At 41.7% G+C, this 27,581-nt stretch overlaps 1 protein-coding gene across 1 annotated transcript; it reads left to right on the plus strand.

Annotated features, from left to right (window-relative positions):
* The first annotated feature begins 105 nt into the window (after positions 1-105).
* Positions 106-27,326, plus strand: LOC307180835 (doublesex- and mab-3-related transcription factor C2-like). The gene is made up of 6 exons (XM_079911353.1): positions 106-253; positions 23,295-23,513; positions 23,595-23,752; positions 24,416-24,552; positions 25,635-25,782; positions 26,762-27,326. The coding sequence occupies exons 2-5, from the start codon at positions 23,299-23,301 to the stop codon at positions 25,770-25,772; spliced, it is 648 nt and encodes a 215-aa protein (XP_079767479.1). The 5' UTR covers positions 106-253; positions 23,295-23,298; the 3' UTR covers positions 25,773-25,782; positions 26,762-27,326.
* Positions 27,327-27,581: the final 255 nt, after the last annotated feature.

The following is a 27,581-nucleotide window of genomic DNA, read 5'->3' on the forward strand; positions in this document are numbered from 1 at the left end:
GAGGGCCTGGCCCTCCACACCCCTCCAGCCCCTCTGACCCCGCCCTGTCTTTCCTCCCTCCTGCAACCCAGTGCACTGTGCTCAAGCAGTGGATACATTTCTGGTATGTGACAACCCCTCTGTTCCTGTATCTCTTACTCCCACCCTTCCCCTCTCTCTGTCTCTTTTTTTCTTCTTTCCTCTGAACCTCCCAGCAGGCTTAAGCCAGGTTTCTGATTGCTGAACATATAAAGCAGAAGTGTTCCGGCAGATGGTGAGTTGTCTTTTGGTGGGGATGCCATAGACAGGGGTGTTCGTGTGGACCCTCCCCACGTTTAGATACATAGGATTGTGTACGTTAAAGCCCTGGGGAGGTGTATGGGTCTAAATGGGTTATCAAAGCAAGGAGGGTGAGCTGGGTGATGGTATCCACAGTCCAAATCAACAGCAGAGGTTTACCTCTCAGTGGGTTATATGAGATGCTGACTGTGAGACCGTCAGCATCTGATGGGTAGTGGACAGGTGGCTTGGGGACTGGAGGGCTTGAAAAATGTGAGGGACGGAGGGGAAGGACCTGGGCTGGGCTAAGTTGAAATCAGAACAACTGAGGTGAGAGCTCCTTGTTACCTAGTCCTGTTATATGAGATTCCATCTTTGACGCTTGGGTTTCAACAGAAGCTGCTTAGTTTTGCCCCCTGTTTATCACCCAGAACTATGAGGCTCTGCTCCACTGACTTCAAGGGAGCTCTCTGCAAACAGTACCTGGAAGGAAGAGTGGAAGTAGGTGGCCTAAGGGTCTTTACTTGGTTTTTGAAATAATAATGTTGCTTAGGGAGGCACCTCTTATATACATGTGAGGATACAGGACTGATTGTCTCTCTAGGAGTCTATCACGGGCCATGGCCTGAGGTTATAAAAACAGATGAGGTTTTGTTGCTGCTTCAAGTCATTCCGTGGGAAAGAAGCCAAAAAAAAAAAAAAAAAAAAAGGATGATTACAATAGAGAGAGATAGAAGGAAGTTTATATGGCTATGGGAGGATGGAAGAGGGACAGCCACCCCGCCTCGAGTGTTGGAATAGAGTCTTGGAGATTCCCCAGAGAAGACATGCCTGAAATTAGTGAGGAAAGAAGTTGGCCAGGAAATAGAGAAAGGGGGGAGCTTTGCAAGCAGATGCTCAAGACAATAAAGTACGTTTTTGCAACTGAAAATAAGTAGACCCAGTTTTCTCTTCTAGGGGTTAAGTAGAAGTCAAGGTCAGTCATGAGGTTCCAGTATAGGAGTAAAATGTGGTGCCACACAGAGATACTGAACCCTGGACTTAGAGAAGCAAAAGTTTTCGGGTTTTGTTTTAACTTTGTTAACGGTCCATTGGTTGTTTTCCTTTATGATTCATAGTTTTTGAATGGATGTTCTACCTAAGATATCTTTGCCTAACCTCATAACACGGAAGTTTTCTCCCATATTTTCTTGCAGGTTTTCTATTATTTATTTTGAGGGGTTTTTTTTTTTTGCATATAGTGTGAGGTATTCACGTTTGTTTGCGGTTTCCATATGGAGATCCACTTTCTCCAGCTCTGTTAGTTAATTATCAGTTAATTTAATTATATTAGCGCCTGCGTCACAAATCAACTGACCATATTTTTGTGTACATCTATTTCTAGGCTTTCTATTTTATCAGTTGATCCATACGTCTATTTTTATGGTAATACCACACTGTCATGACTACTATACCTTTACATTAAGTCAGGGAATTTGGTAGTGTAAGTCCTCCATCTTTGTTCTTATCCAAATGGCTTTGGCTATTGTTATGTCCCTTGCATTTCCATATAAGTTTTAGAAATAGCTTTTCATTTTACTTATGATTATGGCAAATGTATAGAGGAATTATAAGAGACTTGACATCTTAAACCTTTTGGAGTCTTCTGACCCATGAACATAGTATATCTCCATTTATTTGGGTCTTCTTTAATTTCTCTCAGCAATATTTTATAGTTACCTGCATACAAGTCTTGCACATATTACGTTAAACTTCTTAGTAGGTATTCCATTCATTTTAGTGCTATTGTTAGTGACATTAAAATTTTTTTCTTCATCTCCAATTATCTGTTCCTACTCTATTGAAATAGGACTTTTTTAATATTGAATTTCTGTCCTGTGACCTTGTGAAATTGCTTATCTGATCTGGGAGATGATTTTTGATTTTCGTAGACTACTAAATATTTTCTATGTAGATTATAATGCCTTTTGAAAATGAAGATCATTTTTTACTTCTTCCTTTTCTATCTGTATGCCTTGTATTTCTTTTTCTTGCCTTAACTCATCAACCAGGGCCACAAGTATAATATTGAATAGACATGGTGAGAGTGGACATTCTGGTACATTCCTAATCTTATGGGAGAAGCATTCAGTCTTTCACCATTAAGTATGATGCCAACAGCAGGTGTTTGGTAGAAGCACTTTATCTGGTTAAGTATGTTCCCTTCTGTTCTTAAGTTATCAGTTTTTTGTTTGTTTTAATCATGAATGGATGTTTTATATTATCAAATGACTTTTCTGTCTTATATTGTGATGATCATTTTTTCTTTCATTCCCTTAATATGACAAAAAATACATCGATGCACTTTTTAATGTTAAAATGACCTTGCATTCCTAGGATAAATCTGCTTGGTCATGGATTATACTTCTTATATATCACTGGATTCATATTTCTAAGATTTTATTAGGTAGTTTTACATGTATATTCATCAAGGATATTGGTCTGTGGTGCTTTTTTCCCCTTGTAGTGTCTTTTTCTATTTTTTGTGTGAAAGTAATGCTGCCCTCATAAAATGTATAGGCAAGAGTTCCTCCTGTATTTTCTGGAAAAGTTCTGTCGGGCTGTCACTATTTTTTCTTTTAAATGTGTGATCTTGTTCATCAGTGTATCCATGTAGAACTGAAGTTTTCTTTTTGGGAAAATTTTGAAATACAAATTCAATTTTAAAGATTATAAATGCATACACTATCATTAGTAAATCCCTACCTATATTCCTAATGAAAATTTTGCCTTCGATACCTAAGAAATTTCCTGGCAGGGCAAAGTAATTTTCCATGAGACTGAGTCTTTCTTTCTTTCTATATTTTTATTGTGGTAAAATATACATAACATACATAAAATTTACCATTTTAACCATGCTAAGTATAAAATGCAATGACATTAAGTACATTCACATGGATGTGCAATCATCCCCATCATCCACAACCAGAGCTTTTCATCACCCCAACCTGAAACCCTGTACCTATTAAACAATAATTCTCCATGCCTCTCTCCCACCAGACCCTGGCAGTCACCATTCTACTTTCTATCTCTATGAATCTGACTACTCTACTTACCTCATATAAGTGAAGTCATAAGATAATTGTCATTTTGTACCTGGTTTATTTCATCCAGCACAACGTCTTCAACGTTCATCCATGTTGTGGCATGTATCAGAATTTCATTTCTTTTTAAGCCTCAGTAATATTGCATTGTGTGTATATACCACATTTTGCTTATCCTTTCATTGCTGATGAACACCTGGGATTTTTCACCTTATCTGATTGAGCCCCTTTTTGCAATTCCTAGAAGTGTAATTGCTGAATCATATGGTAATCCCAAACCTAATTTTCTGGGGAACCACCATATGGTCTTCCACAGCAGCTACAGCCCTACCAGTAATGCCCAAGGGTTCCCATTTTCCACATTTTGTCAACAATCTTGTCTTCTGTTTTTCTTTCTTCCTTCTTCCCATACTCCCTCTCTCCCTTCCCCCCCCCCACACCTTATAAAATAATAGCCATCTAGATGGCTGCGAAGTTGTATCTCGTTGTGCTTTTTATTTGAATTTCCCTATGGAATTTTAAATTGTATTGAGCCAATTTTCATGATCTTATTGGCCATTTCTCTATCTTTTGGGAAGAAACACATCTTTTGCCCATTTCTCAATAAGGTTAATATTTTACTATTGTTTTTTAAATTAATTTTTATTGGAGTATAGTTGCTTTACAATGTTGTGTTAGTTTCTCCTGTACGGCAAAATGAATCAGCTATACGTATACATATATCCCCTCTTTTGGGGATTTCCTTCCCATTCAGGTGACCACAGTACATTAAGTACCATCTCCTGTGTTATACAGTAATGTTCCCATCCGTTGTCTATTTTATATATAGCATCAGTAGTGTATACGTGTCAATCCCAATCTCCCAATTCCTCCCACCCCCACTTTCCCCCTTAGTATTCATACATTTAAAGCCCAGAGATAAACCCACCCACCTATGGTCACCTAATCTATGACAAAGGAGGCAAGAATATACAATGGAGAAAAGACAGATTCTTCAATAAGTGGTGCTGGGAAAACTGGACAGCTACTCATAAAACAATGAAATTAGGACACTCCCTAACACCACACATAAAAATAAACTCAAAATGGATTAAAGACCTAAATGTAAGGCCAGACACTATAAGGCTCTTAGAGGAAAACATAGGGAGAACACTCTTTGCCATAAATCACAGCAAGATCTTTTTTGACCCACCTCCTAGAGTAATGGAAATAAAAACAAAACTAAACAAATGGGACCTAATGAAACTTAAAAGCTTTTGCACAGCAAAGGAAACCATAAACAAGATGAAAAGACAACCCTCAGAATGGGAGAAAATATTTGCAAATGAAGCAACTGACAAAGGATTCATCTCCAAAATATACAAGCAGCTCATGTAGCTCAATATCAAAAAAACAAACAACCCAAACCAAAAATGGGCAGAAGACCTAAGTAGACATTTCTCCAAAGGAGACTACAGATAGCCAAGCGACACATGAAAAGATGCTCAGTATCACTAATTATTAGGGAAATGCAAATCAAAGCTACAGTGAGGTATCACCTCACAGTGGTCAGAATGGCCATCATCAAAAAAATCTACAAACACAATAAATGCTGGAGAGGGTGTGGAGAAAAGGGAACCCATTTGCCCTGTTGGTGGGAATGTAAACTGATACAGCCACTATGGAAAACAGTATGGAGGTTCCTTAAAAATCTAAAAATAGAACCATCCTATAACCCAGCAATCCCACTACTGGGAATATACCCTGAGAAAAACATAATTCAAAAGGACACATGCACCCCAATGTTCACTGCAGCATTATTTACAATAGCCCGGACGTGGAAGCAACCTAAATGTCCACCGACAGATGAATGGATAAAGAAGATGTGGTACATATATACAATGGAATATCACTCAGCCATTAAAAGGAACGAAATTGGGTCATTTGTAGAGACGTGGATGGACCTAGAGAGTGTCATACAGAGTGAAGTAAGTCAGAAAGAGAAAAACAAATATTGCATATTAACCCGTATATGTGGAATCTAGAAAAATGGTATAGATGATCTTATTATTGGTTTTTAAAACTAATTTATAGCATCCAGATATAAGTCCCTTATAAGTTACATGATTTTCCAACACTTTTTCCCATTCTGTAGGTGCTCTTTCAACATTTTTGATGGTATGATTTGCATCAAATAAAGTTTAAGATTTGACCAAGTCCAATAAATCAGTTTTCCTTTTGTTCCTTGGGCTTTTGGTATTATATCTAAGAGGACATTCCCTAATCCAATGTCAGGAAGATTTACTGCTATGCTTTCTTCTAAGAGTTCTATATTTTTAGTGTTTATATTTAGGTCTATAACCCATTTTGAATTAATTTTTGTATATGGAGTGAAATAAGGATTGGGTCCAATTTCATTATTTTGCTTGTGGATATCCAGTTGTCCCAGCATCATTTGTCGAAAACACCCTTCCTTAACCCATAGAATTATCTTGCCATCCTGTTTGAAAAATCAATTGACTATAAATGTGAAAGTTAATTGATGGGTTTTCAATTCCATTCCATTACTCTATATAACTACCGTTATGCCAAACCCACACTCTCTTGATTGCTGGAGCTTTGTAGCAAGATTCGAAATTGGAAAGTGTGAGCCGTCCAACTTAATATTCTTTTTCAAGATTGCTTTGGCTATTCTTGGACGCTTCAATTTCCGTGTGAATTTTGAGATCAGCTTATTTATTTCTTCAAAGAAGTCAGCTGAGATTTTTTTGGAGATTGCGTTGAATCTGTAGATCAGTTTGGGGTGTATTGCCATATTAACAATATTAAGTTTCCCAATCAATGGGCAGGGGATGTCTCTCCAGTTTTTTCCTTTTTATAAGGAAAAAAATAAAATAAAACATAACATAAAATTTAACATTTAACCATTTTTAGGCATAGAGTTCTGTGTCATTAAGTATATTCACACGATCACCATATTCATCTCCAGAACTGTGTCATTAAGTATATTCACACGATCACCATATTCATCTCCAGAACATCTTCATTTTCCCTAAACGAAGCTCTGTTCCCATTTAACACTAACTCTCCATTCCTCCCCTCTCCCCCCAGCCCCTGGCAACGACCATTCTGCTTTCTATCTGTATGACATTCTGCCAATATCTGCTTTACCTTTTAGTGTTCATTCTAGTTACACTTAATGTGATTACTGTTAAGGTGGGATTTATGTCAACCATTTTTGTTTTTTTCCCTCGTGTCTTTATGTTCCTCTCTCTTACCATTGAGGTGCCATTTTGTGTTAAATAGATATTTTCTGACATACCATTTTCATCCTCTTATTGTTTTTGAATTATTTTCTTAGTGGTGAGCTCATAGTTGACAATTAAGGTCTTAACTTAAAAGAATCTAACTCAGAATAATACCAACTTAATTTTAATATTATACAAAAACTTTGGTCCTGTATACCTCTGGACCCACCAGCTCCTTTGTACTATTATTGTCCCCCAAATTGCATCTTTACACCTTAACTTTAAGCCCATCCAGATTGGTTTATAATCATTGCTTTGTGCACTTCTCTTCTAAACCAGACAAAGGTAGAAAAGAGTTACAAACAACAATACACTGATGCTGTCTTTTATAAATGCCCGCTTAGTTACATTTAGTGATGCTCTTTGTTTCTTCAGGTGGATTCAAGTCACTCTCTAGTACCTTTTGGGGATTTCCGCTTAGTAGTTCTTGTAGGGCAGGTCTGCTAGCAATATATTCACTCAGCTTTTCTTTGTCTGAGAATGGCTTTATCTTCCCTTCGTTTTTGAAGAGAGCGTTCTGTTGGATAGAATATTCTTGGTTGATGGGATTTTTTCTTTCAGCACTTTGAAGGTGACTTCCCGCTGTCTTCTGTTCCCCAAAGTTTCTGATGAGAAGTCAGCTGTTAATCCCTTGTATGTGATGAGCTGCTTGTCTCCTTGCTTTCAACATTCTTTCATTGTCCTTGACTGTCATCAGCTTGAATAAGCTGGTTCTAGGTACAGATCTCCTTGAGTTTATCCTCCATGGCGTTTCAGAGCTTTTTGTTTGCCTAGATTAATAATTTCAATCAAATTTGGGGAGTTGGGGGCCATGTTTTCCCCTTATTCTTTCTTCCCATTTTTCTCCTCTTCTCTCCTCCAGGGACTCTCATTATGCATAAGATGGTGTGCTTAATCATGCCCTACAAGGCCTCTGAGGCTCTGTTCATTTTTCTTCATTCATTTTTCTTTCTTTTCCTCAGAGTGCACAATCTCAATTGCCTCTAAATTTCATGCTTGATGATTTTGTTTCATCATACCAGTTCTAATTTCTGTAGAGACTCTTTAGTGAATTTTTCATTGCAGTTAATATATTTTTGAGCTCCGGAATTTCTAGTTGGTATTTTTAAAACGATTTCTATCTCTTTGATGATATTCTCTATTTGATGAGCCATCGTTCTCATGCTTACCTTTAATTCATAAGACATGGCTTCCATTAGATGTTTGAACAAGTTTACAATAGCTGATCTAAAGTCTCTTTCTAGTAAGTCCAATGTCTGGACATCCATGTGTATCTCCCACACTTTCCTGCTTCTTTGCATGTCTGATACGTTTTGGTGGAAAGCTGGACATTTTCAATGATAGTATGTGGCAACTCTGGAATTCAGATACTGCCTCCTTTCCAGGTTTTGTTGTTGCTGTTTGTTGTGGGTATTCTTGCTGTCATTTGATTTTTTAGTGGCTTTTCTGGACTTCTGTATCCTCTGTTGTGTGTGGTTACCAAATTCACCACTTGGTTAGTTTGGTGGTTACCAAATGATTGCACAGAAATGTCTTCAATTGGCTGGAACTGCTAAATTTCCCAGTCTTTGCCAAGGAGGACTGTGTGTATGGCTTCAAAACTCTGCCTGCTATTTGTCAGTTCTGTTTTAGCTTTCATTTCTCCTTGTTTTTGGGTCTTTCCAGAGCTGGCCATCATCCTGGGAAGGTACCAGGCGTCCAAGTTTCCTAAGGATATGTCATAGCTTTACAAAGTCCCTATGGACATCTCATTACCTAGGTTTCCCTTATAAGATTTTGGTTCTCCTATTGTTTGCCCCAAGTGTGGCCCACTGCCTCAGGCAGCTGCAATGATAATTAATTGCCTCTAAATGTTTTTTTTTTTTCTCCCTCAAATTGTTTTGACTCTTCAGGGTCTTTTGTGTTTTCTTACAAATGAAAATTTTTTGTGTCCTAGTTCTGTGAGAAATGCCATTGGTTTTTTTTTGTTGTTGTTTTTTTTTTTTTTTTTAATGCGGTACGCGGAACTCTCACTGTTGTGGCCTCTCCCATTGCGGAGCACAGGCTCTAGACACGCAGGCTAAGTGGCCATGGCTCACGGGCCCAGCCGTTCCATGGCATGTGGGATCTTCCCGGAGCGGGGCACGAACCCGTGTCCCCTGCATCGGCAGGCGGACTCTCAACCACTGCGCCACCAGGGAAGCCCTGCCATTGGTATTTTGATAGGGATTGTGTTGAATCTGTAGACTGCCTCGGGTAGTATGGTCAATTTAACAATATTGATTCTTCCAGTCCAAGAACACGTTGTACCTTTCCATCTGTTTGTGTTGTCTTCAATTTCTTTCATTAGCGTCTTATAGTTCTTGGAGTACAGGTCTTTTACCGCCTTAGTTAGGTTTATTCCGAGGTATTTTATTCTTCTTGTTGCGATGGTGAATGGGATTGTTTCCTTAATTTCTCTTTCTGATACTTTATTGTTAGTATACAGAAATGCAACAGATTTCTGTATATTAATTGCATCCTAAAACTTTACCAAATTCATTGAGAAGCTCTAGATGTTTTGTGGTGGTGTCTTTAGGGTTTTCTATGTATAGCATCAAGTCATCTGCAGACATTGGCAGTTTTATTTCTTCCTTTCCAATTTGAATTTCTTTTATTTCTTTTTTTCTTTTATGATTGCTGTGGCTAGGACTTCTAAAACTATGTTGGATAAAGTGGTGAGAGTGGGCAGCCTTGTCTTGTTCCTGATCTTAGAGGGAATGCTTTCAGCTTTTCACCATTGAGTATGATGTTAGCTGTGGGTTTGTCATAAATGGCCTTTATTATGTTGAGGTATGTTCTCTCTATGCCCACTTTCTGGAGAATTTTGATCATAAATGGGTGTCGAATTTTATCAGAAGCTTTTTCTGCAACTTTTGAGATGACCGTGTGGTTTATATTCTTTAGTTTGTTAATGTGGTGTATCACATTGATTGATTTGTGGATATTGAAAAATCCTTGCCCACCTGGGATAAATCTCACTTGATCATGGTGTATGATTCCTTTAACATATTGTTGGGTTCTGTTTGTGGCTCTAAATGTTTTTGACAAATGCCCTCAGGGAAAAGGAATTTCAAACTGGGTAAGCTCTGAGTCAGAGACAGCCACCCAAGTGGGGTCTTCCAGGGAACGACCAGACAGGTCAAATAATGACAGTTCTCTGGGAATGAGGCTTTGCAGGAGGCCCGTGCCATTTCTGCTCCCTCTGGTGGCTGCCAGGTGGCCGGTTTTCACCGTGATTGCAGGCTGTTAGTATTCAAAGCTACCACAGAGTTGGATAGAGGGGCATGAGAACAGGATTAGTTGAAATGCCACCTGGCTCACTCTTCCTACTGAGATTCAGCTGTTTTTGTAGAATAAATATACCTGTGGTTGTTGCATACTTTTGGTGAATTTCTAGAGCTCTGAAAACATTGATTCTGAACATTTTTGCCAGTTTTCTCATTGCTTTAAGGGAGGAGAGAATTTTCAGAGGTCCTTCTTCTGCCATTTTGGCTGACTTCCTGTACAATCTTTCACTGTGCTTGTCTATTAGGGTGCTTGTTGCTGGGCAGTAAACTGTGCTTGTACTTACATGTCTCCCAAAGAATAACTTTTTGGGTCACCAACCATGTGAAAGGGACCACAACAGGAGCACTAAGCAAAGGTGTATAAGACACCATCTTTGCTCTCAAAGTTGTCACTCTCAAATAGATTCACTTTAAGTGGAACCTTTGAGGCATAATGATTGCCAAACCAGTGTCTGGTCACCAAATTTTCTCCTAGTTCGGTTTAATGGGGAGTATTTTTGGCCACCATGGCTTAAATATAGCCAGGTTTTCACCTAGATATTTGGCGGCTAGCCTGACTAATACCTCCAGGTCACAACTAATTTCACCTCTAGTCACTTCAGGAAGCTGAGAGCTTCAAGGGAGTAAGAGTGCAGATGGGGGGGGGGGGCGGGGGTGGAGCTGCAGCTGTCTCCCATATGAAGAGTTAGAAACAGAGATTCATTTGAACAACCAGTCTTGGTTTTCATAATTCCATAGCACCCAGTTAGTATTTTCCACTGAAATGGCTTGTTTTCATATTGATGCAGCCCACAACCCTTTTGGTTACTGATAGAATTTGGGGTAAAAAGCAGGAGGGACACAAGAGACCACTCTTCACACTATGGTGTGGAAATATAGCTCCATCTTTCTCCTTTCGAATCAATCTCTGCCTATCCAACAAATATCGCTTGGTCATTGATCAAAGATCCTCAATGGCAGCCTAAAACCCGAGTTTACATACAGTATGTGGGCCTGTAAAGCCCCTTGAACTGCAGGAGATGCCTGCTAATTTATTCACAGCCAGTTTGTTCAGGGCTTGACTTCTCAAGATATTCTGGTGCCTTCGATAAATATGTCTGGAAAGTTGCCAGGAGCCCCCAAATGACACCATAATATTTAAGAGAGGCAATTTTTAATTTGAAACTTGGCTCTACCACTTCTTAGCTGTGTGACTTTGGGCAAAGTACTTAGTCTCTCTCAGCCTAAGATTCCCAATTGGCCAAACTGAGGATAATAATAGGGGGGTTGTAGGGATTAAATGGGACAATGTTTGCAAAGCATTTACTGCGTTATCTACACTAAATAGCAAAGAGCTAATGCCTACCCGAAATATTAGCTCTCATTACTATTGATCAACGTCTGAAAGGCCATAAACACACAAAATCTACAAGAGTGACCCACAGTAAGAGGTTCAGAATCCATTTGTCTCATTTGGCCAACAGTGAGCTCCTCCTTCCATGCATTTTCACAGATGAAGAGTGGCGCAGAGAGACAGAGACAGCCCCTTTGTTCAGAATTTTCCCTGTTAAGTTTTGTGATGCTGGGTGACCACAAAATTTGCATCTCTCCTAAAATTAGTGAGTTTACCAAATGACCAATCTGCCACATTTACTGGACTTCCTGATTGCCACGTTAGCAGCTTTTACAGGCATAATCATTTTTATTTTGAAGATGAAGTGTATATTTCTGAATATTAACTCAACAAAGCAGATATAACTTAGAAATTTGGAAAAACATCCAAAATTAGGGACTGAACACTATCCCCAGGAAACTATCATACCAACACAAAATTTGGGTTTTACCTATGATGAAGTTCGTTTAATTATTCCTGATTTATCTGGGAATCTTCTGAATGTTATTTTCTATTTTTTCAAGCCACATGTTTGTTTGTTCTGTGTATTTTCAAATGGATACTCAGAGAGAACTGCTTGTTTCTTGTGATTATAATTTTTAATCAAAGATAGATGTATTAAACTCAAAGCTATATTTAATTTTTTTAACATCTTTATTGGAGTATAATTGCTTTACAATGGTGTGGTAGTTTCTGCTTTATAACAAAGTGAATCAGTTATACATATACATATGTTCCCATATCTCCTCCCTCTGGCATCTCCCTCCCTCCCAACCTCCCTATCCCACCCCTCTAGGTGGTCACAAAGCACCGAGCTGATCTCCCTGTGCTATGTGGCTGCTTCCCGCTAGCTATCCAGTTTACGTTTGGTAGTGTATATATGTCCATGCCACTCTCTCACTTTGTCCCAGCTTACCCCTCCCCCTCCCCGTATCCTCAAGTCCATTCTCTAGTAGGTCTGCATCTTTATTCCTGTCTTGCCCCCAGGTTCTTCTGACCTTTATTTTTTTTTTTAAATTCCATATATATGTGTTAGCATACAGTATTTGTTTTCAGAAAAGGTTTTGACCGAAACTGCTCTACACCAGCCAAACGGTACGGGGTTAAAAAAAAAAAAAAAAAGCACATTTTGGCCTGGTCACCCCTCAAGCCAGCAAAGGTCCAGTGGGGAGCCAAGAATTTCACATCGTACTGGAGGAAACAGGGACCACCCTTCCCCTTCCCCACATGTCAGTGGAAACCAATCACGTGGAGATTCTGAAATTATATATACCTCCACTAGGTAGTAAGACAGCACCCCTCCCCATCCCTCCTGGGATGATTTCAGGACGTTCACTACCACTCAGTGGTAAGGAGGCCACTTGATCCAGCACATCAAGAAGTGAATTGAACTGAATGGAAATGATTACAAAACATATCCAAATGTGTGGGATGAAGCTAAAGCGTTGCTGGAAGGGAAATTTACATCATTAAGGGCGTACATTAAGGAAAAGGAAAAGTATCAAGTCAGTAATCTAAGTTCTCACCTCAGGAAGCTAGAAGAAGAAGAGCAAAGTAAATCCAAAACAAACAGAAGGAAGGGGATACTAAAGATAAGTCCAGTGATCAATGAAATTGAAAACAGAAAAACAATAGAGACAATCAATGAAACAAATATATGGTTCTTTGAAAAGATCAGTAAAAGTTACAAACCTCTAGTGAGACTGACAAAATAAACCTACAATGATGCACTGCATTTACTGAATGACTTCAATAACTATATTCATGATATAGTCTACTTTAGAAACCTAAGTACCTATGTTCTCCGCATGTATCATACATTGGAAAGAAAAAAAAGAGAAAAATTGGACGCTGGATTGCTGTCCTTCATACAGACACTATTTTGGGGGAATTTTTTTTTTGTGGTTTGCTCAAATTCTTTTCTAAGTGATAGAAATGATTCCCTGGGCTCTACGCCACAAGTTCAGATTTGTAGGCTACAATCATATCTCTGCAAATTGGAAAGTCCTTGGAGAAAACCTAAAGTATTAATTGGCCAATGTCTCATGTCTCGTGACTCATGAGAAGGTATTTGAAACATAAGGTATTTGAAATTTTTTTCATGTTTTGAATCAATTACTCTTTCATATTGTTGCAAAGGTCCTGTATTATATGGGCTTAGTTGCAGATCTTGTGCTTTCCGTAAAATGTTGTATATGGTTTCACTATTCTCTAGCATACATTCTGTAACTGTAATAATAATGTATTTATTTATTTATTTAATTTTTACTATATCTCCATTTAAAATGTCTGTGTGTGTGAGAGAGAGAGTGCATGTGTGTGTGAGAGAGAGGGCATGTGTGTGTGTGCGCACGCCCAAGATCCAAGCTACTTTATAACTGGCCAAATTTATAACCTCAGGTTCTCTTAATAATTGTTAAAAACTGTTTTTAGTTGTTGCTGAACAGTTAATTCCAATTTCAGGCAACAGATTTTGTCATTCTGTTTGCACTGTTAGAGGAAATTCTTGTCAAATTCATCTTATAATTGCTTACATTTCTCTTAATATTGTTCACTTTGTTTTCTTCATATTTCTTTGAACACAACAAATAAACAGGTTTTCATCTTTTTTGTTGCTGCAAGCACAGCAATACGCAGCGACAACAATAAGGGAGGGGGTTGGGAGGCTGGGATGCTCATCTTTACAGCAAAATGCCCACTAATAAAAACAGAAAGGAATGCTAGAAATAGAGAATCACCATGTTTTCAACCACCAAAGTAATATAATCAAACCGGACCTAGAACCCTGAAAGAAAATTAAGGCCAAGAGCTGAGAATGGTTTTGGAGAACAGGATACCCACATGGTATCAAAATATAATGCCACAGACTGCTTATTCTTGCCAAGAATATTAAACCTAAAGACATAAATCTAAACAAGAGGAAAATATCAGGCAAACACATATTGCGGACACTTTACAAGCAAACAAGCTGAGGCTCTTGGACAATGTCATTGTCATGGAAGATTTAAGTTGAGGGACTGTTCGGGACCACAGGATACTAAAGAGACATGACAGTTGAAAGCAATGTATGATACTTGATTGAACTGTTGATTCTCAAAGGGGTATTATTGGGACAATTGGGGAAATTTGAATATGGACTGTACATGGACTTCGATAATATTATCATGTCATTGGTGAATCCCTTCGACCTGATAATAGTACTGTGGTTAGACGGGAGAATATCCTATTACTTAGGAGATACATTCTGAAGTAATTGGATGGAATGTTTGCAACTGTTAAGTGGTTAAGCAAAAAAGAAGAAAAAAAGAGAGAAAGCAATGGGATAATAAGAATCTGAGTGAAAGAATGTTCACTCTTCAACCTGGTGCATTTTCAAAATGAAAAGTTGAGGAAAATGGATTGCTCATATTTTAGAGCTATGCGTTGAAACAGTTCCCAATAAAATAAGATGATTTCTGATGCTTTCTTGAAAATAATCTGGGAGAGGGGTAGGGGATAAGATATATGTGAATTGAGATTGGCTCTGAGTTATTGATGGTTGCGGTTGGGTGATGGATAATTGGAGGGCTCCTTTGCTCTTCTCTCTTGTACAATGGTTCTCAAAGTGTAGTTCCCTTCCAGAAGCATCTGCATCACCAGGGAGCTAGTCAGAAAAGGAAACTCTGTGTCTCACCCCAGAATTTTTAATCTGAGACTACAGATGCAGAGCTCAGCAACCTGTGCGTTAGCAAACCCTCTGGGTGATTCTGATGCAAGCTCATGTTCCAGGACCACCGATCTACTGTCATGAACTTGGAGATTATAAGTTTGTATACAAACTCTAATGGTATATGTTTGACATCACCCACAGTACCATTTTTTAAGTAAATCAAACAAGCATCCTAGCTGTTGAATGGTCAAGTTTTAATTAAAAGTTCCATTCTATGAAACATTTAGAGAGGAGCTAACACCTATGATTCTCAAGCTCTTCCATACTATAGCAGAGGGAGGACCACTCCCAAACTCATTCTACGAGGCCACCATCACCCTGATACCAAAGCCAGACAAAGATGTCACAAAAAAAAGAAAAGTAGAGGACAATATCACTGATGAACATAGATGCAAAAATCCTCAAAAAAAGTACTAGCAAACAGAATCCAAAGGCACATTAAAAGGATCATGCACCATGATCAAGTGGGGTTTACCCAGGAATGCAAGGATTCTTCAATATACGCAAATCAATGTGACACACCATGTTAACAAATTGAAGGAGAAAAACCATATGAAGATCTCAATACATGCAGAAAAAACTTTTGACAAAATTCAACACCCATTTATGATAAAAACTCTCCAGAAAGTAGACATAGAGGGAACCTACCTCAACATAATAATGGCCATATTTGAAAAACCCACCGCCAGCATCGTTCTCAATGGTGGAAAACTGAAACCATTTCCTCTAAGATCAGGAGCAAGACAAGATTGCCCACTCTCACCACTCTTATTAAACGTAGTTTTGGAAGTTTGGGCCATGGCAATCAGAGAAGAAAAAGAAATCAAAGGAATCCAAATTGGAAAAGAAGAAAAACTATCACTGCTTGCAGATGACATGATACTATACATACAGAATCCTAAAGATGCTACCAGAGTACTAGAGGAGCTAATCAATGGATTCGGTGAAGCAGCAGGTTACAGTATTAATGCACAGAGATCTCTTGCATTGCTATACAATAACGATGAAAAATCTGAAAAAGAAATTAAGGAAACACACTCACTTACCAATGCAACAAAAATAATAAAATACGTAGGAATAAACCTACCTGAGGAGAAAAAAGAACTGTATGCAGAAAACTATAAGACACTGATGAAAGTAATTAAACACGATACAAACAGATGGAGAGATATACCATGTTCTTGGATTGGAAGGATCAACATTGTGAAAATGACTATACTACCCAAAGCAATCTACAGCTTTAATGCAAAACCTATTAAACTACCAATGGCATTTTTCACAGAACTAGAACAAAAAAATTCACAATTTCTTTGGAAACACAAAAGACCCCGAATAGCCAAAGCAATCTTGAGAAACAAAAATGGAGCTGGAGGAATCAGGCTGCTGGATTTCAGAATACACTACAGAGCTACAGTAATCAAGGCAGTATGGTACTGGCACAAAAACAGAAATATAGATCAAAGGAACAGGATAGAAAACCCAGAGAGAAACCCACACACCTACGGCCAACTTATTTTTGATAAAGGAGGCCAGAATATACAATGGAGAAAAGACAGCCTCTTCAATAAGTGGTGCTGGGAAAACCGGACAGCTACATGTAAAAGAATGAAATTAGAACACTTCCTAACACCATACACAAAAATAAACTGAAAATGGATTGAAGGCCAGAAACTATAAAACTCTTAGAGGAAAACATAGGCAGAACACTCTATGACACAAATCACAGCGAGATCCTTTTTGACCCACCTCCTAGAGAAATGGAAATGAAAAACAAATATAAACAAATGAGACCCAATGCAACTTAAATGCTTTTGCACAGCAAAGGAAGCCATAACCCAGATGAGAAGACAATGCTTCGATTAGGAGAAAATATTTGCAAATGAAGCAACTGAGAAAGGATTAATCTCCAAAATTTACAAGCAGCTCATGCAGCTCAATATGAGAAAAAAAAAAACCCAACCCAATCCATAAATGGGCAGAAGACTTAAATAGACATTTCTCCAAAGAAGATATACAGCTTGCCAACAAACACATGAAAGAATGCTCAACATCACTAATCATTATAGAAATGCAAATCAAAACTACATTGAGGTATCACCTCACACCAGTCAGAAGGGCCATCATTAAAATATCTACAAACAATAAATGCTGGAGCTGGTGTGGAGAAAAGGCAAACTTCTTGCACTGTTGGTGGGAATGTAAATTGATACAGCCACTAAGGAGGTTCCTTAAAGAACTAAAAATAGAACTACCACATGACCCAGCAATCCCACTACTTGGTGTATACCCTGAGAAAACCATAATTCAAAAAGAGTCATGCACAATAATGTTCATTGCAGCTCTATTTACAATAGCCAGGAGATGGAAGCAACGTATGTGTCCATCAACAGATGAATGGATAAAAAAGTTGTGGCACATATATACAATGGAATATTACTCGGCCATAAAAAGAAACAAAATTGAATCATTTGTACTGAGGTAGATGGACCTAGAGTCTGTCATACAGAGTGAAGTAAGTGAGTAAGAGAAAAACAAATACCGTATGCTAACACATATATATGGAATCTAAAAAAAAATGGTCATGAAGAACCTAGGGGCTGGACAGGAATAAAGACGCAGACCTACTAGAAAATGAACTTGAGGACACAGGGAGGGGGAAGGGTAAGCTGGGACAAAGTAAGAGAGTGGCATGTACATATCTACACTACCAAATGTAAAACCGATTGCTAGTGGGAAGCAACCACATAGCACAGGGAGATCAGCTCGGTGCTTTGTGACCACGTAGAGGGCCGGGATAGGGATGGTGGGAGGGAGGGAGATGCAAGAGGGCAGAGATATGGGGACATATGTATATGTATAACAGATTCACTTTGTTACGAAGCAGAAAGTAACACACCCTTGTAAAGCAATTATACTCCACTAAAGATGTTAAAAAAGAAAGAAAGAGACATGTAGCACAATATTCACTGCAGCTCTATTTACAATAGCCAGGACACGGAAGCAACCTAAATGTCCATCGACAGATACATGGATAAAGAACATGTGGCACCTATATACAATGGAATATTACTCAGCCATAGAAGGAAACGAAGTTGAGTTATTTGTACTAAGGTGGATGGACCTAGAGTCTGTCATACAGAAAGAAATAAGTCAGAAAGAGAAAAACAAATACCATATGCTAACACATATATATGGAATCTAAAAAAAAGAAAAATGGTTCTGAAGAACTAGCGACAGGACGGGGATAAAGACGCACATGTAGAGAATGGACTTCAGGACCCAGGGAGGGGCAAGGGTAAGCTGTGGTGAGGTGGAAGAGTACCATTGACATATATACACTACCAAATGTAAACTAGATAGCTAGTGGGAATCAGCCGCATAGCACAGGGAGATCAGCTCGGTGCTTTGTGACCACCTAGAGGTCTGGGATAGGGAAGGTGGGAGGGAGGGATATGCAAGAGGGAAGAGATATGGGGGCATATGTATATGTATAACAGATTCACTTTGTTACGAAGCAGAAAGTAACACACCCTTGTAAAGCAATTATACTCCACTAAAGATGTTAAAAAAAAAAAAAAAGAAAGTGTCATGTACCACAATGTTCATCGCAGCTCTATATACAATAGCCAGGATATGGAAGCAACCTAAATGTCCATCGACAGATACATGGATAAAGGACATGTGGCACCTATGTACAATGGAATATTACTCAGCCATAAAAAGAAACAAAATTGAGTTATCTGTAGTGAGGTGGATGGACCTAGAGTCTGTCGTACAGAGTGAAGTAAGTCAGAAAGAGAAAGACAAATACCGTTTGCTAACACATATATATGGAATCTAAAAAAAAAAGAAAAATGGTTGTGAAGAACTAGGGACAGGACGGGGATAAGGGCGCACACGTAGAGAATGGACTTCAGGACCCAGGGAGGGGCAAGGGTAAGCTGGGACGAAGTGAGAGAGTACCATTGACGTATATACACTACCAAATGTAAACTAGATAGCAAGTGGGAATCAGCTGCATAGCACAGGGAGATTAGCTCGGTGCTTTGTGACCACCTAGAGGGCTGGGATAGGGAGGGTGGGAGGGAGATGCCAGAGGGAGGGGATATGGGGATATATGTGTACATATAGCTGATTCACTTTGTTATACAGCAGAAACTAACACACCATTGTAAAGCAATTACACTCCAATAAAGATGTTAAAAAATTGTTCTGATGAACCCAGGGGCAGGACAGGAATAAAGACGCAGGCATAGAGAATGGACTTGAGGATACAGGGCGGAGGAAGGGTAAGCTGGGACGAAGTGAGAGAATAGCATTGACATATATGCACTACCAAGTGTAAAGTAGATAGCTATTGGGATGCAGTTGCATAGCACAGGGAGATTAGCTCGGTGCTTTGTGACCAACTAGAGCAGTGGGATAGGAGGTTGGGAGGGTGATGCAAGAGGGAGGGGATATGGGGATATATGCATACATATAGCTGATTCACTTTGTTATACAGAAGAAACTAACACAACATTGTAATGCAATTATAGTCCAATAAAGATGTTAAAAAATAAATAAAGAGTTTCAAGACAGATAATCCTAATCTTACGTGAACACTGCCAGAGGATAGCAAAGAGGGACTTTTGCCCAACTTAGTCTATGAGACTAGAAAACCTTGACCCTGGAACCAGCAAAGATGCTATGAGGAATGAAACATCAAGTCAATCTTCCTCGTGAACCGAAGACACAAAAAATTCTAAGCAAAACTTTAGCAAACTGAGCCCACCAGTGTACACAAAAGATGATACGCCATAACTAAGTTACATCTATCCTAGGAGAGCAAATCTGGTTTAACATTAGAAAAACTATAGATGGAAGGGGGCATGAGAGAGGTTTGTGTGTTGCTAATATATTCTGCTGTTTGCTCCAGGTGCTAACTGGATGTTTATGTTTAGTTTTTGGAAACTCACTAAGATGTGTACTTCACTAAAGATTTCGAAAAAAAAAATCTTATAAATAACCCTCACTGTGTTAACAGATTAAATGATTAGAGTCTTGATCATTTCAGTGGAGGCCAAAAAAGTATAATCCTATATCTATTCATGATTTTTAAGACAATCTTATTAAGCTAGAAATACAAGAGATATTCCTTAATCTGATAAAGGGAAAGAAAGAAAGAATGAGAAAAGAGAGAGAGAACGGAAAAAACAAAAGAGAGAAGGAAGGAAAGAAAGAAAGGAAGGAGAAACAGAGAAAGAATTGAAGAATTAAAGCAAACAATGAAACACAGCAAGCCCATTTTAATATGGAAATGTTGGCATCATTCTGTTTAATATTAGGAATAACCCAAAGATGCCCAATTTTGCAGTCTCTATTTTACCTTGTAGTGGATGTCCTAGCCAGCCAGTAAGAAACTTGTAAGTTGATTACCTTACTTCTGTTACTCATAGATTCACAGAAGACTGTGCACCACTTATAGGCACATGATTAGATATCACAGAGTTTAGCATGGTGGCTGACTTTGAGATCAATATATAAATATATAAATATATATATATATATATATATTTTTTTTTTTTTCCGGTACGTGGGCCTCCCACTGCTGTGGCCTCTCCCGCTGCGGAGCACTGGCTCCAGACGCGCAGGCCCAGCAGCCATGGCCCACGGGCCCAGCCGCTCTGGAGCAGGTGGGATCCTCCCGGACCGGGGCACGAACCCGTGTCCCGTGCACTGGCAGGCGGACTCCCAACCACTGCGCCACCAGGGAAGCCCCCGAGATCAACATATTTTTTAAAAAGCCAAGTGGAATTCTAGAAATCAGATACAGATAGAAAATGTTATTGTAACCAGATATCAAGCACCAGAGCAACAACATTCCAGAGTTCTTGGGATAAATGCAATAAAGGATGTACAAGATCTGAACGTACAAAAGGTAAAGCTAAATACTAAGCTGAGAGATTCCAACATTAAAGAAGACCCACAAAAATAGAGAGCCATCCCATGTTGGTGACTAGGAAGGCTGGATATCATAAAGATAGCCAATTCTCTCTTAACTGATCCACAGATTCAATGAAAATGCAATCCAAATCTACCGCAAATGAGTTTTCAGGAAACATGTCATGCTGATCCTAACATTTATATTTTAGAATTTAGGAAGGGCAAAAGGCGAAGAATAGTAAAGATAAGCCTGGAGATGATGAATAAGGTGTGAAGACTTGTCCTACCAGAGATCAAAATGTCTTACCAAGAGATAAAAATTAACACAGTGTAGTACTGGCACAGGAATAGACCAATTTATCTGTGGAACAGAACAGGGAATTCAGAAACAGAGACACACGAATAAAGACCAAAATGACTCCAGACAGTGCCAAATGTTCCCTGGAGATGCAAAATCTGACTGTGAATTACGAACCCCTGCCTGAGAATCCCTGACATAGGAATACGGAGCGACCTTAGAAACACACGCTGAATTTTGTAAAAGTAAGTTACAGAATACCAAGGACGTGTGTTTAAAAGGCATGCGTGTACAGTATTTCACATCCAAAGAGAGAACAGTTCGGGAAACAAGGTTTGGAGAGCACAAAGCTCTACTTCACTTCCGGAGTTAAATGGCCGGCCGCCCAATAAAGCCAGCGAGAGGAGAACTGGGAGGGAAGCGACGAGTGGGGCGGGACTTTGGTCAGTGACCTTCGGATGAGCTTGAAGCTCATTGGTCGCTGGCCATAGCAGTGGGAGGTGAAAGGCAGAGCTGGAAGCTCATTGGCCTTTGAAGGCAGAGCGGGAAAGGGAGCGAGAGCTGAGGCTTCCTTCAGGTCTCCTGTCCCAGCAGATTGATTCTGACCTGGTGGAGGCTGGGGTAACCACAGACTGGCATCAGGAATAGGACCCTCATTCTCCACACCTCTTCTTTCCTCCCTCCCTCCTGCTATGGATCCCCAACCCCTTCTCCTCTCCTCCATCTCAGCCGGGTACCTCATGTCCCGCCCCGCCCCACCCCCACCCCCACCTCCCACTCCACACCCAACCCCAGCCCCCTTGGCTGAAGTCCTGTGGGACGGACGACCGCTTGCTGAGGCCTCCTGACACCCGGCCTCTGGCCCCTGGGGCAGGGCTTATGCCCCTCCCTTTGATTCTGAGGTGGGTGTGGCAGGGAATGGTCTGGCAGCCTGAGAGGAGGTGGTGCACTCTGGGTGCGGGAGGAGGGGAAGGTGTGCTCAAGCGTGATTGGTTTTTTTTTTTTTTTTGCGGTACGCGGGCCTCTCACTGTTGTGGCCTCTCCCGTTGTGGAGCACAGGCTCCCGATGCGCAGGCTCAGCGGCCATGGCTCACGGGCCCAGCCGCTCCGTGGCATGTGGGATCTTCCCGGACTGGGGCACGAACCCGTGTCCCCTGCATCGGCAGGCGGACTCTCAACCCCTGCGCCACCAGGGAAGCCCAAGCATAATTGTTGAAGTTTGGAGAGGAGCATGGAAGATTGTTGGGAGGCTGTGGAGGGAATGCACGGGTTTGCATGAAAGCAGAGAGGGTGTGTTGGTGCAAGAGAACAATTAGTGTAGTGAGGAGTTGGCTTTTGACTAGATCAGGGTCTGGCATTCACTAGGGGGGATCAACAAACATCTACTTGATAAATAATTGAGGGAATTAATGAAAATAATGATTGAAACAGGGGCTTGAGATCCAGCAGAATATGATTTCATGAGATGCAAAGGGGTGTCAGTTTAAAGAGGGAGCAAGAGAATAATTAAGATTTCAATGGGGTGCAAGAAAAAAAATCGGAATGGAAGGTGAGAGGAAGATTGAATGTAGGGCATACAGGAGACTAATAATAGAATTGAATGCAGAGGGGCATAGAATCATGAGTAGGGAGTGAATGAATGCAGGAGGTTAGGAAGACAATTGTGGAAGTGGATGCCAGGAATAATAGCTGGGCATAGCAGAATACAAGATGATACATGAGAAAGGGAAGTAGTAATTGTTGAAGGGGGCGTGAGAGTGCATGTGCATGCCTGTGAAGGGTGTCTATGTGGAGTGAAGGTAGGCAGAGAGACTAGTAATTGGATTGAAAATATACAGGACCCATGCCCAGAGTTTCTTGCAACCTGCCTATGCGTGAGTGGAGCGCCCTGGGAAGGAGGCTACACGAAGTAAGAAGGGAGGGTACAATCTCATTTCAACGGTGAGCTGGGTGGAGAAGAATCCAGCCGCCTCAGATGGGGCTTTCCAAGGGAGAGGAAGTACGTTGTGGGTAGGGGATCATGTGGCCACCCTGACCTCCACTCCTTGCTCTAGAACCATGGATCCCAATGAAATGCCTGCTGTGCCCTGCGGCCCCCCTGACTCCACCACTGGACTTGAGACCGGAGCCCCATGGGGGATTGAACCTGGCCCCAGAAGAGCTAAACGTCGCAGAGCCCGCTGCCACAAACACGGCATCACTGCCCAAGTCAAGGACCAGGAGCACTACTGCCTCTTCAAGGTCTGCGAGTGTCACAAGTGTGCCCTCTTCTCGTGAGTATGGTGTCTGACAAGGGGAGGGGAGTGGGCTCCTCTAAAGGTGACTGACTTTAGACCTGCAATCCCCCGCTTTAGGGAACACTGCAGCATCTTGCCTGCTGAGAGTACCTTGAAGTCGGAGCAGGGGCCACTCCGAAAGAGGCACCTGACTGAAGGACTGATAAGGAGTGGGACCACCTCTCCCAAAGCTCACAGTCATGTCAACAAGTTGGCCATTCAAGCAGGAGTCCCCAGTGAGTATCTCTGGCCAGGGAGGGTGTCTGAGTTTTGGGTGTAGGGAGCATGAGTAGTTCTGTCACCAGTCCTACCACCCAATTTCGATGTGGCTTTGGGCAAGTTACTCCTTGGGCCTTAGCTTCCCCAACTATAAAACCTCATCAATATTATCTACCAAGTGTTGGTGGGCTGGAGACATCTGGGGGGGGGGGGTGCGGTCAAAAAGGTCCACAGTGGGATGAGGCCTCAGATTGGGTGGGAGGTAGAGTCGGGGGGAGACGGTCAGGGAGAAAGGCTCACCTAAGCTGTCCCCAGTCTCTCACAGTTGGGAAGGAGAACATCAGCTTGAGGCCCACCCCTGTGCAACCCCTGGGGAGGAGTCTGGGGCCAGTGTGGGAAGCTTCCACCTCAGCCACTGCCCAGACCCCTTCCTGTGTCCTGAAGACCTGGGTACCATCTCTAACCCTACTGCAACTTGCCATATGACCCTGGGGGAAAAAAATACTTCTCTCTGGGTCTCATAGTCCCCAGTCCCAAAATGAAGAGTAGGACTAGCTGGTCTTCAAGGTCTTCCCAACTCTGACATCCTGGGCTCCTATCGTTGTCCTAAAACATGCCCACATCTCCTTTCCATGGCCGGCTTGGTCCCTGACTCCAACCTGTGCTCTCTGCTCCTGCAGGCAAGCTCCCAAGGAGCTCTGCTGATCGGTCTGGCCTCGGAATGTTTGTCTCTGTCCTGGACTCCAGCACCCTTGAAGAAGCAACTAACAATTTCTCTTTCCAGGAAGACACACAGACCCCCTGCCCTGCCCAGCAGGTGAGTAGAGTGAGAAGGACCATGGAGCTAGTTGTATATTTTGTTATTGAGTGCCCAACCTTCTGGTTAAGGCCATGGCAGCAAGAAAGAGGAAGTGAAGGCAGTGCGGTGCAAGTGGAGGAGGAGGAGGAGGAGGAGAAGGTGGCATCTCAGACTATGGGGCAACGACAGAGCTCTCCCAGATTTGCCATTTCCAATTTGTGAGACTTTGGAAAAGTAACTTTACATCTCTGAGCCTCTATTTTCCTATCAGTGTACTGAGAGGGGACAATATTCTACACCTATAACATTGACAAGAGGACTAGCACAAGGCCTGCCACATAGCAGGCCTTTGACAACTGGAGGCTGTTATTCCACATGAAACAAATCGATGGGATAGAAGCTCCTGCTGAGAAGGGGGGCCATGATGGTGAGGCCCACCATCTCACCCAGGCGAGAGTCTAATAACCGTCAGAGAAAAGTTCCTGGAGATGAGCCAAGCTGGCCCTTCAAGTGCCTTGGGAAACTTGATTGGGGAATATGGAGGCAAGAACCAGTCCTTGGACAGGGACAGTAATCACGTCACTCCAGGTGCCTTGAAGATTAAAACACAGACACCTCTGACTTCCCATAATCTTTACTGTTGCCTTGGGAGTTTTGAAAAAGCTGGGAGGAATTAGTGTCTCAGGAAAGATATAGAAAAAGAAAGGTACAGAAAAGAAGACAGTCCAAGCAGGGGAACGGACTTGTCCAAGCCACAACGACTAATGGCCAGCTGGCATTCAGACTCCCACATGCAGATATTGCAAAATCCTTGCTCCTCTCTCTCTACTGGTAGTATGTGCCTGCCAGAGGGGTAAATCCCCTGGCTTCTCCTTTCCTTGTTCCTAGATGCTCAACTCTGATCCTCCAGCCCTGTGCCACCCTTAACCCCCTTCTACTGCAGCCACAGATTCTGGGGAAATTGTGGGGTCCAGAACCCTGGCAGGGGCCAAGCTTAGTGAAGGAGAAGAGCAGAAGGCCTCAGGGTAGCTGGGGACTGAAGGGGCACGGGGGAGGTGTGGGTTCCCAGCTCCCATTCTCTCACATCCTTTGCTTCGCAGGCTCCCAAAGCTTCCGACCAGGTCTCGGTTTCTGCCTCCTCAGAGTGGCAGCGAAAACTGGAAGCGGCCGAGGCTCTGCTGGCTCTGAGAGAATCTTCCCAGGCCCCTTCTGGCTCCACCTCTGTGCTCCAGCCCTGAGTTGCACCAGGTAGCCTGGTCTTTGAAAGGAGAACATGGGGTTGGGGATAGTTGGGAAATGGGAGGCGGTTGTGTTAAGCAGGGCCTGACTGGGAAGTCAGAGTAGGAGGGGGGTTGGGGGTTGAACCTCTTTGGGCCCAGGCAGCCAAGCTCCTCAGTCTGACTCTTGAAGTGGCAGTACATGGTTGTTCAGTGAATCATCGGTTTATCGAGCATTGTGCTCAACACCAAATGTCCAGTGCCCTGATGTCAAGAAATAAGGAAACCAAGTCCCTAAGAGTAGCAGGGACCTACCCTAGGGCATGCAGCATATCAAGTGGAAGAACCAGGTCTCCTGACTCCCAGCCCAGGACTTTCTATCCAGACCCCTGAAGTCTGCTGTGACCTGGGAAGGACATACATAGGTGGCAAGAGCCTAGTGCAGAAGGAGATCTGGTTCCTGCCTTCAGGGAGCTTCCAGTCTCAAGGTGGAGCATGGATGCCTTCACAAGTCGTGTTTTGCGGCTGTATCTCACTGATGAGCCTGGGGAGGAAGGACTGGAGGCGAGATAGACACCTAGGGAGGCTGAGAGGGAAGGCTGGGCACGGCCAGACCAAAATGGTGCATTCGGTATGGAGTGTGAGTGAAGCAGCCACCCTGAAGGAACTGCTGGAACAGAGGGGATGAGGATGGAGAGGCTACCAGTCACGGAGGTCTGGCATGCCAGGCTTAGGAGGTTAGATCAGCCACTGTGGGTGATGAGGAGCCAGGGAATGTCTGAACTAGGGAGGAGCATATTCAGAGACACTGGGCTTGACAAAAAGAAATGTGGTGGCTGTGATGGAGGGTTTGGAGGAGGCAGGACTTGAGGTGGGCAAACCAGCAAGGGAGAGTTCTGTGCAATACAGTCCAGGTGACAAAGCCTTGATTGGGTGGAACAAAAAAGAGGGGAGAGCCAGGAGGGGAAATGGGTGTGACCTGACCCTGACCCCTTTCTTTGTGTCTACAGCTCCTGCTGGAGATAGAGGACTTCAGCCTCCTAACGCCTCTCTTGGACCTGCGCCAGCCAGCTCTGTTTCTCTGCCTAATGGACACCTGGGGTGCATCTCCCCCTTGAGCTAGAAGCCCAGAGGGGGAGAACTCACTAAAATACTGCCTATGTATGCATTTGCAAAATGCTTAATGTCCAAAATTCTTAATGTCTTTTTCTAAGCCCTTAGGCGCTTATATAAGCTTTCAGACCCGTTTTTTTATACGGGGCAATTCCTTGACTGAGGATGGATATTTTTGTACCTCCATCCTTTACTTTCTTGGATCCCAGGGCCTTTTAATGTCTCTTATGAAAACAGGGTTGTACAATCTAAGCTGATCAGTCTCTAAATAGGGTTCTGTGTGAGTCCATATGTTCATCTGCCAGAGGTTTTATTGGATTCGTGATTGTGAACATACTGACACGCTCATATACTTATCCATGCATGTGAAAATCTGAGGATGTTTTCATTTTGTGTCTAGGTTTGTGTGTGTGAGCAAATAATAAACCCTTGTTGTAAGGCACTGAGATATAGGAGTTGTTTGTTACCACAGTATAACTTAGACTCTCCTGACTCTAACAGACTTGTTCAATTCACTTTTCAAAGGGAGAAGCTCTTTACTCAATAACTGGGATTTCTTAACATGGCTAGATAAGAAAATGGTAGAGGAAAAAAAAAAGGGTAGGAGATTTATTCATTCAGCAAGTAAGTGCCTACGCCTTTCCTGGCATAGACTGCTTCCAGTTGTCCAGAGGGCCACAAATTGAGATGTCTGCAGAATCAAGCAGATTATATAAA

This window comes from Stenella coeruleoalba (assembly GCF_951394435.1).
Source record: "Stenella coeruleoalba genome assembly, chromosome: X".
Taxonomy (NCBI): Eukaryota; Metazoa; Chordata; class Mammalia; order Artiodactyla; family Delphinidae; genus Stenella; species Stenella coeruleoalba.